General features: G+C 39.1%; 1 protein-coding gene across 2 annotated transcripts in view; it reads left to right on the top strand.

The window, feature by feature from the left end:
* Window positions 1-6,792: 6,792 nt before the first annotated feature.
* The window catches only part of wwc1 (WW and C2 domain containing 1), a 95,795-nt gene continuing 92,102 nt past the window's right edge, over window positions 6,793-10,485 (top strand). The window contains exon 1 of one of the 2 annotated variants that reach the window (XM_036008796.1): window positions 6,793-7,860. In XM_036008796.1, coding sequence (XP_035864689.1) covers window positions 7,742-7,860 — 119 coding nt within the window. In that variant the 5' untranslated portion in view covers window positions 6,793-7,741. The remainder of the gene's footprint in view (window positions 7,861-10,485) is intronic. The other variant, XM_036008797.1, reaches the window with a different exon arrangement.

Raw genomic sequence — 10,485 nt, 5'->3', positions numbered from 1 at the left:
ACGCTCCCAGAATGCATTGCACGGCTGCTCCCATAGAAATGAATGGGAAGCGGGGAAATGACGCTGACAATAGCTGCACAAAGATTCTTGATATTTGAACTCAACTGCCAAACAAATACATGCAATATTTCTACTTAAGTAAAAGTACTATTACTTTGATGAAAGTACAAGTAAAATTACGGATATAATAATCTACTCAAGTAAAATTACAATGTAGTTCATGTAAAATGAACTCAGAGTAAAAGTTACTTAGTTATTTTTTAACATCGAGTGGAGATGTACATTTTTATATTTACATGTAACTTTAGTTTACTCAAGGTCCAGATAGAAAAGCACACATAACATATTACAAGAGGGGTACATACAAACACACAAACATAAATACATACACATATTACTACGTAATATGACTACCACATATTACATAAAGGGAACATACAAAACATACATACATACATACTGTACATACATACATACATACATACAAATAGCTATGCACAATAATTAAAACAGGTACAGATGTGTGTTCCAGTGTTTCCAGAGTTGGGAGGTATATCTGGTATCATTAAGTGTAGGGTTGGTTAAGGCAGTTAAAATTGTATTCTTTGACTCTGTTAATCGGCACATGAATCTGTACATAAAGTTCCTCAGCACAGCATGGAAGGTGGGAACATTACTCATCACAAACAAATGGCTAGCACTGGTCCATCTTGGACACTTCAACAGTACCTATTTTGACATGTTATTTTTACTTATTTAATCAAATCACAGTCTTTTGTGATTTGTTAAGGGAAAACTTTTCTTTTTAAATCGACAAAAATCTTGAAAAAAGCAAAAAAATAAAACAAAAAAGTGACAAAAACCATTTTGATTTGAGTTCGTTGACAGATATTTTGCCAAAACAACGTTAGAGACCTTTATTCCGACACACAAAACCTGCGAGTAATGTAATAAGTAAAGTAATCTCTTACTTTCCACCTCTGATTAGGCCTATATTTAACTTTTATTCAAAACAGAGTTTATATGTCTTAAAACACGTATCTAAATCCAGGGTATAGTTTCACCTCTCAAGGAATGCCTTACTCTAAACTCAAAGGCCATGTATAGCCCACTCTGTGGGCTCATCCTCGCTGAAGGACCAATTTGTAATATTTCCGATAGGACATGAAGGCATCAGAAGCACCCTGCCCGCTGCTGGCCGACTTGCGAGTGAGATAGGGCAGTCAAATGTACAACATCTGACAACAGCTGACAATGCGAGCTGCAACCCTATAATACACCCATGGCTAAAACACGTGAGCTGGTCTTGTCTGCCTGTCTGTCTGTCTATCTGTCTGCCTGTCTGTCTGTCTGTCTGTCTGCCTGTCTGTCAGACAACATTAGAATCAGCTGATGATGATACAGTGTTGAACAGTATGATCAGACCGTTGTTCTCACCATCAGAAAAAGCCTCACTAGTCTCTCTCTCTCCATCCACGAGAAGACACTAAGGTGAAGTGCTCCATCTAGAGTCAAGTCTCAGTTTTAATCAAGTCTTTTCTTGTTCAAACATCATCTGAATTCTGACTCACTCGGCCTATAAAAACTCAAAGAACACAAAGAATCTTAACTTACTGAGAAGTTGTGTTCTTGGCTGCTCTGTCATACTTTCTTCTCCCAAAAAAACCCAGCCCTTTTTATTCTTCTACGGGCAGACCACATAGGTCTATCTGAAATGGACCAGCGGTTGGTGAAGTATTAACCCTTGTGTTGTCCTCCCATGTCAAAATTAACACATTTTTTTTACGTTTTTGTAGCATTTTTCGATGTTTTTGGCGCTTTTTCCCCCCACTACCACCAGTATACACTTACACCAACTTGTTACCACTATTTTTAAACTCATTTTTGGATTTTATAGTCAATAAACCTCATGTATCCTTTATGAAATTGTATCTAATTTTAGAGTTAAAAAAAATGCAGAATGTATACATTATTATGACTGATAGTTAAGATCAGGGGATGTTTGTGGATAATCACAGACTGTCAAAGTTTAGTCAAAAATGGATTAAAACACCCAAAAGTCAATGACAGTATTGATCTGATCCTTACTTTTACTTGTGAAGAGCATTTCAAGGAACAATCTGTGTTACTTTTGGGCAATTTGGTTGAAAGAAACCCAAATTTCTGATGTAGAAACTTTGAAAAAAACGGGTCAAATTTGACCTGAGGACAACAGGAGGGTTAAGAAGTAGAACTAATAATACCACACAGTAAAAATACTTAATTAAAAAACCTTAAATTGAAAATGTTACTTAAAGCTTTAGTGCGTAACTTTTTTTATACTAATGAACGTCCGTTACATTAAAGCCGTTGCCAAATGAGTTGCTACAAAGGTAATCAAGACTATCAGCTCCACACAACTCTCTCTGGATTTCTCAGTATGACTATGTTCAGAAGATTGGGGCGTCCAGCGACTTTCCCGCGCAGAAACTTGAGTGAAGATAATGACCTCTTCTGAAGAGTCCATCATGTATTTTTAATCCTCCGTGTCCTCCTTGGCTACTAGCAGCTGTGTGGAGGAGGGGTGGGGGTGGTGCGCGATCACAGAAGGCTTGTGTCATGTGGATGCAGCAACAGTGGTGTTGTCATGGGATGTGTTTAAAAAAGTCTGTGGCCTTGTTGGCTCGGTGGGTAGAGCATTAAAGGCAGAAAAGCCCCCCCCCCAAAAAAAATAATAATAATAAAAAGTCCCCTGTGACTGTTATACTATTAGCCTCTATATTATATCATTAGATTATTATTACTCATGCATTAATGTAAACGCAGGATTTTACTGTTGGAACTTTTAACTAATGATTATTTTCATTGTGGATTAATCTGCTGATTGTTTTCTCCATTCTCCATTACAATTACCCAGAGTTCAAAGTAACACCTTCACATTGTTTGTTTTGTCCGACCAACAGTCCAAACCTCAGTTTTGCATTGGAAATGTTATAAGTACATTAGTATTTGGGCTATCAATCAGCAAAATGTAGTAGTACTTAAACTATCAAACATTAATGAAGGTTTATGTGGAAGTAGCATTATAGTTGGTCGAGGGGGAGCACATTTTGACTACTTTAATTACTGGTACAAAACTGCACCATATTTTATGTTTAGGTTCAAATTAAGGTTCAAGGTTCTTTATTCGTCATGTGCACAACAATTACAGAAGTAGTTGTTGGCGATGGAAATCTCAGGCCTCAGGCACCTCCAACAATGCTCATTAAATAACTAAAAGAAAGACACACAAGTAAACGCAACATCTGAATCCAAAGACACAAAAAATAGTGCAAGTTCAGGATAACATATGCTACGTTCAGACTGCAGGCAAAAGTGCCCCAAATCTGATTTTTTTGGGGGTCAAGTGACCAGATCAGACTTCTTCAGAAGTAGTGTGAAGACTCATATCTTGCCCAGATCAGATTTTTTTCAAATCAAATTTAGAACATATTAGGGTTGCACGATATTGACAAAATGTGATATCGATTATGAATATTGCGATATCGATATTAATTTTGATATTTTTAAACATATGTAAAATTACAAAAGTTACGGGAAAAGGCATCAAAATAGATTCATAACAAATTAAACAAGTTTTCTAACAACACAAGGTTTATTTCAACTCACGGTCATATTGGACGGGTACAACATGAAGAAATAAATAAGGACCATGTCTACAGAACAAGACATGTTTTACTGGTTGTACAGTATAAAATAATGTGCAAGTTGCACGGTAACTGGCCAATGAAACATGATCATTACAGCGTTTCAAGCGGGCTCTAAATCAAACACAACTAAGTCACACAGCCAACGGGCGGGACGCAGCGCTCCACAAAATAAACTAAATATTGCATACTTATCTTCGACACTTTCGATATATATTGCGATAACGGTATTGAGTCGATATATCTTGCACCCCTAGACCACATCCACATGTTTTCCTGAATCAGACAATGCGGCCGCAGTGTGAACAGCCAAGGCGGATTTTGATGCAACTTTTACGTCAATCTACATCGACATTTGTCACAATTATGTGACAGTAACATTAAAAACTTGACTAGGCCTACAAAATGGAGAACAGTGATGGAGAAAGTCAATGGAGGGAGAGGGAGGTGTTAGACCTTATTAGTGTATGGGGGGGATACTTCAATTTAATCAAAACTAGAAGGATCATACCGTAACTGCTCCGTTTAAAAAAAAAAAAAAAAAAGGCAAACGAAATGGAAGAACAGGGACACCGGAGAACGTGGCCGCAGTGTCAAAGGAAGGTTAGCCTCCCTAACATTAGTGCAACAGCGTGCTGCATCTGATGTCATTGTTATTGTTCTTTTGCGCATGCGGGTCAGTTCGAAACTGCAGTTTCACACTGGAATCTGATATAGGCTACATTTTAAAAAGGTAATGTGAACAGCCAAACAAAAAAATCGGATCTGAGCAAAAATTCAGAATTAAGCATTAAGACTTGCGGTGTGAACGTAGTCATAGTTTGTGTAGACAGTATTTCAAATAATGCAATGTAAATTTAAAAAGGAATCTATTTGATTTTTGTATGAAAAATCTTAATATACAAAGAAAATGTGTGAAATAAATGGACTGGAGTAAAAGTTATATATATTTCCCTCTGAAATATCAGAAAAATGATTTATTAGCAAGTGTGGTAACACAAAGAATTTGCCTTGGTGGTTGGTGCATGAACATATTAACATATAAACATTAATATCCAATAAACAATAAATGCAGAAACAAATATATACAAAATAGCTCTTTAAAATTAAGAAAAAAGAGTTTAGTGGGATAGAAGTATAACATGATGATATACTCTGGTAAAGTACAAGTAGTAGAATACTTTCCACATTTGGAAATAAAGCGACTTGATTGATTTATCAATTAAAAAAGTTTTTAAAAAACGTTATTAATCGTCACTGCAGCTAAAAAAAAAAAAGAATCAACAGGTAAGTTGATGCATGTTATCCAGAAGTATAATTTACCTACCCTCAGATCAATTAGAGACAAAATAAAAACACATTTGGGATCAAGATTTGTGTCACAATTTAAAGGTGCTGTAGGTAGGATTGGGAAGATCCAGGACTTAGCCAAAAAATTTGAACATCAACAACTTCTCAGTCCCTCCCCCCTTTCCACTAAAGCCGAAAACCATCTCCTAAGCCCCTTCCCCCACAAGGGAGAATGAATGCGTGTGCATGAGCAGTGATTGACACACAGTTAGACACCCCCCCCTGGCCCTGATTGGTGCATCTGAACAGGGAGTGGTGGATTTTTGCAAATCGCACTACAGGCTGTAGGTGGTGACAGAGGAGCCAGATTTTTGACCTGCTTCATGTAGTTCTACTGGAACATAGGGTCAGTTTCAGCAAATATGACAGAAAGTTAGTTTTATAAGACTTACCTACTACACCTTTAAGGAAGGTTCTTTTTACTTTTCAAATGCCTTCTAATAACCTCAACGGATTGATTTAATTGATGGTTCTATGGACACAAAAGTACCCAAGGAACATGTTACAGTGAGAACAATTTTATTTCAACATGGTCCCACAAAAAAGTCCACAATTTAAAAAGTCCATAATTTATTCCAAAAGTAGGATATGGTCTGTGTGTAGCAATATTTACAGTGTTTCTGTTGAACTTTCTGTAATGAGTTAGTTTAAAAATGTCTTTAATTGGAACGATAATCTTAGCAATAGCATTCATAGGTCATCAGTGTGTTTTTGAATCTCAAAAACACAGTTAACTACAAAATTTCTTTTGTTGTAAAAAAACGAACAAGTGCTTCCATTTGCCCTTAAAATACTGTCACATTCAAAACAAATGGTGTGATTTCTTAAATATTTGGGAAAGAGGGTTGTCAGGAGTCATCCCTTCAAGTTTTCATCAAAATCACACCAGAGGTAGCTGAGATGCAGTCTCACAAAAAACTAACCTGAAGTCAGTCTTATTGCTCACCATTGAAAGGATCCATTCAGCAAATCAACATGTTCACCTCCAGAGGGCGCTGCGGGTTGAAAGTTTGTTAATACAGAAACCTGAAAAGGCCAGTGGGCTATTAACTAACTAGGCCTATAGCAGTGGTACCCCCAACTTTTTCCACACACAAATATTAAACGACGGGCCCCCATTTGATACGATTTCATCCCAGGGGCCCCCATTCAATTGTATTTTAGATGTTTTATTACAGAAAGTGTACGAAACCCATGACCAAAATAGTAATACATGTTGTTGTCATTGTGTTACTTATTGTTGGAGAAAATAAATGATTTCTCTTTGTGCTGCTGGGGACCCACTCAAACCCCCTCAAGGACCCCTGGAGGTCCCCGGACCCCACTTTAGGAACCACTATCAATCAAATATATAGGCAGGGTTCAAAATTAGCACCATTTACCAGCCAAAAGCTGGTAACATATTCAAGTGGCTGGTAGATTTGCTTCACTCACCAGCCACAAAAACAATAGTAATCCATTGGGTGGCTGGTCAAATTTGAACATTCACTAGCCATTGGCTGGTGGACAAAAACAATCATTTTGAACCCTGCATATAGGCTATAGTAAACAAAGCCAATGATGCAGTAATAAATGTTCATCAACATGACAGATTCATTGATAGCATTTGTTAAAACCAGCCATGATCTAATCAAAGAGCCCACTTGGGTAACGTTGCGTGTTGAAAACCTTGATATTATGAATTTGGAAATTGTGAGCGGGAGTCTTATTTTGCTGGCTGAATTTGTCAACAGAGGTTTTATTTTGAAGGGATAGCCGGAAGCCACAGTGAATGTGTTTGACTTGACAGCGGTCGACCGGCCGAAGTCATCGGGACTGGGGAAAGACCATAGGGAAAGACTTTACCGCCGCTGCTGCCTCTTACCTACCGGCCGGTTTTAAACGGATAGTTTAACAAAATAACATACCAGTTTTCTCGTGGATTTACCGTATTTTAACGGCTGTGGATTAAGTCGTTACTTTCTCCTCTCAGCGGTGTTTACAGTGTTCGTTACTCCGCGGCTGGCGGTTAGCATCGGTTACTGCTGCTAAACATGGTGGCCTGTCGGCGAGAGGGAGAAACAAGTCCAGTTTGGGGATTTTAGAGGATTTTTAAAGCCGCTTGGACGGAGCCCAACGTGAAACACCGCCGCTCTGAACACATTACTGTCCTCCTTTTTTAGTTGTATCTGGAGGTTTACGTTGAACCAGCACCACCACCACCAGCAGCAGCAGCAGCAGCAGCAGCAGCGGACCAGCACCGTCCGTGTTTTGTGGACCGTGGATAATTGCAGTGAAGTTAGTTAGCTTCAAAAGTAAACACCAGGTCGCCTCAAAGTTGTTCAAAAGTTGCAAAACCATGCACTTACAACTGGAAAAACACGTCAAGTAGCAACACGGCTTTGTTTCATGACCGTTGTGTTTATATCACGGATGACTTGCCACTCGTATTAATGAATTGATGCACAAGTGCAGCCTGCTGCAAGTCTTTTATCCTCTGTTTTTTTTTTTAACAGTTCCCCCTTTGAGGGTTGATTCCTTGTTGATCTGTGGATTATTATGGATTATTACGTCTTAATCCAACCCGCGTCAGACCGGGACTTTTGGGAATAACTGCAGATATACTGATGGTGGTGATGGTGAGGATGATGACAGAGAAAAGCGATGGTTTCCCTTCGTTATGATTTTGAGTAGAGAGGAGTTAATTACATGGAGACTCGCCTGACATGCCAAGGAAGGAGTTGCCACTACCTGAGGGTTGGGAGGAAGCCAGAGACTTTGATGGCAAAGTATATTACGTTGACCACATTAACCACTGCACCAGCTGGATCGACCCCAGAGACAGGTAGGAGTGTGTGTGTGTGTGTTTGTGTGTGTGTGTGTGTGTGTGTGTGTGTGTGTGTGTGTGTGTGTGTGTGTGTGTGTGTGTGTGTGTGTCTGTGTCTGTGTGTGTGTGTATGTGTGTGTGCGCTTGTTTTACTATATTCGTGGGGTCCAAAAACCGGGGAATACAGTATACTTGTGGGGTCTGCACAGCCTTGTGGGGCCGAAAATGCTGGACCCCACAAAGTTAAAGGGCTGTTTGAGGTTTAATACTTGGTTTTAGGATTAGGGTTAGAATTAGGTTATGGTTAGGGTGAGGGTTAAGGTTAGGCATTTAGTTGTGATGGTTAAGGTTAGGGTAAGGGGCTAGGGAATGCATTATGTCAATGACGGGTCCCCACAAAGATAGTGAAACAAACATTGTGTGTGTGTGATGTACTAATGGAAAGAGATGGGTGACCTTTGACCTCCTGCAGATGATCATCATGAGTCAAACTATTCAATTCAATTTGTATTCAAGTGTTAAATTACAACAGGAGTTATCTCAGGACACTTTACAGATAGAGTAGGTCTAGACCACATTCTATAATTTACAGAGACCCAACAATTTCCCACGAGCAAGCGTTTGGTGCCACAGTGGCGAGGAAAAAAACGTTCCTTTTTACTGGCAGAAAGCTCAGACAGACCCAGGCTCCTGGTGGGCAGCCATCTGCTGCTGCCACTTGGGACACAGATACACTGATACACAGAGATACAGGTATGCAGATATACAGTGATACAGATATCTATCACTGCAAACATGTTATTAAAATAAATCACCTATGCCAGTGGTTTTCAAAGTGGGGTCCTTGATGGGGGTCCCAGGGGGTCCCCACCCAGCACAAAGGGCAATATTTATAATCTATTTTCACTATAACTCCATCCACAAGTAACACAATGGCAGAATGCATGACTATTTTAAACATGGGTTTTCATACACTATCTGTAGTAAAACATCTAAAAGCAAAAATCCTATCAGATGGGGGACCCTAGTCTAATTTGTGTCAGTTAAGGGGTCCCTGATGTGACAACATTTGGGAACCACTGACCTATCATGTTAAAAAAACTTAACTTACTCTAAAAGGACTATAGATTGATAGGCAGTAACTATGTGTGTTGACCCTGCAAATACAGAGAATATTCATGTCAGGTTACATATAATGCATATCACAAAATAGCGAAGCAGTAAAAAAAAAAAAAAGAAATGTGTTTTTGGTCCCCAGTTCATCATCATAGTACATACATTGATTGCTTTTGTTAATAATCAATCCTCATCTCTACAAAGAGCAAATTTGTGGGCTGTTTACAGCTGAATGTAAATTATTTTGACCTACCAACGATGGATAGACCTGTTCAGGGAAGGGAACTGTTGCACCTGTGGTTAGTCCTTCATTGGAATTAGTAGAGACTACATGAGAACAAGGAGGAGTTAAACACTGCTTAATGTTTAAAAGACTTAAAGGTAGCAGAAAATCATTTTCTTAAAGGCTGTTATTGGACCTTACTCTGCTTAATATCCCAAAATAATACCATTAAGTGCAGGTACCAGCCAACAAATGTTTTCGTTCTCCACGTGTCTTGTCTTAGAAACAGTTTTTTCCTTCTTGGTACCGTAGATTATGGCCAATTGCTGAAACAGCTGGAACTAGAGTGGTGTTTTTGCTTGTGACTGGAACGATTCGTAGATAATCAGAAGTTTGTCTCTGTCCTCAGACTGTTGGGGGGGATCAGAAGCAGACCCCTTTTTTAAACCAGAGAGCCAAGTTTAGCATGTTCATCCTTCAAACTAGTATGACTGTCAATACACCTGGGCCCAGTTTTTCAAAAGGTTTAATCCGGATAAAATTGATCCGGATTTAGTAATCCTTTTTTTTTGCGATCCGTGATCACGTAATCCAGCTTACTTTTGAGGCAGTTTTTCAAAGCAACATCGGATTGGATCAATCTGATCCGGATAGGAACTTTTCAGGATCACCAAATCTGGATAACCAGTGCTCAAACAGGATAGGAAATCACAATGTAGAACTATAGATATGTAAAGAGCAACAAGTAGAATAGCCAGTGTGGGGTAAATATAAGTTCATTTATATTTGAAATGAAAACACACACATTTAAAAAAAACTAAGAACAAGAAAAACCCCACCCCATCCTCTTCCAGCAGTCCGCTCATCTGAGACCTACAACACAAACACTGTACACTGAGGATATTAATAACAAGTTTCAAATATAGATGTATTGAATTAAAAAAAAAAGACTTAATGTCAAATACTCCACAATAATTTCAGACTTCCTCATCTGATGTGGAGAGACCAGCTTGTCTGAGCGTAGCCTTTAGGAGGCGGATCTCAAGTCTGGCCTTGGTTTGCTGCAGTTTGGTCAGAGTCAGTTGTTCCTCTGCCAGACGAAGCTGTGCTTCTTCCCTTTCAGTCTCTTTTTGCAGAAGTGCCTTGTAATCATCATCTTTGTTTGATGAAGGGCGCTTCAAGCCTTTCTGCTGAGATCCTGTGGCAACTACCACTGGCTCAACCAATGAGGATCCAGCTTCTTCCTCAGGAACAGAGCTGAGATCCAATATAAATACGCCCTCTGGATCAGCCTCAGGAGGAAC

The sequence above is a fragment of the Sander lucioperca genome, chromosome 13 (genome assembly GCF_008315115.2).
Source record: "Sander lucioperca isolate FBNREF2018 chromosome 13, SLUC_FBN_1.2, whole genome shotgun sequence".
NCBI lineage: Eukaryota > Metazoa > Chordata > Actinopteri > Perciformes > Percidae > Sander > Sander lucioperca.
The sequence above is the reverse complement of the archived record's forward strand: the minus strand, read 5'-3'. Positions and strand labels throughout refer to the sequence as shown.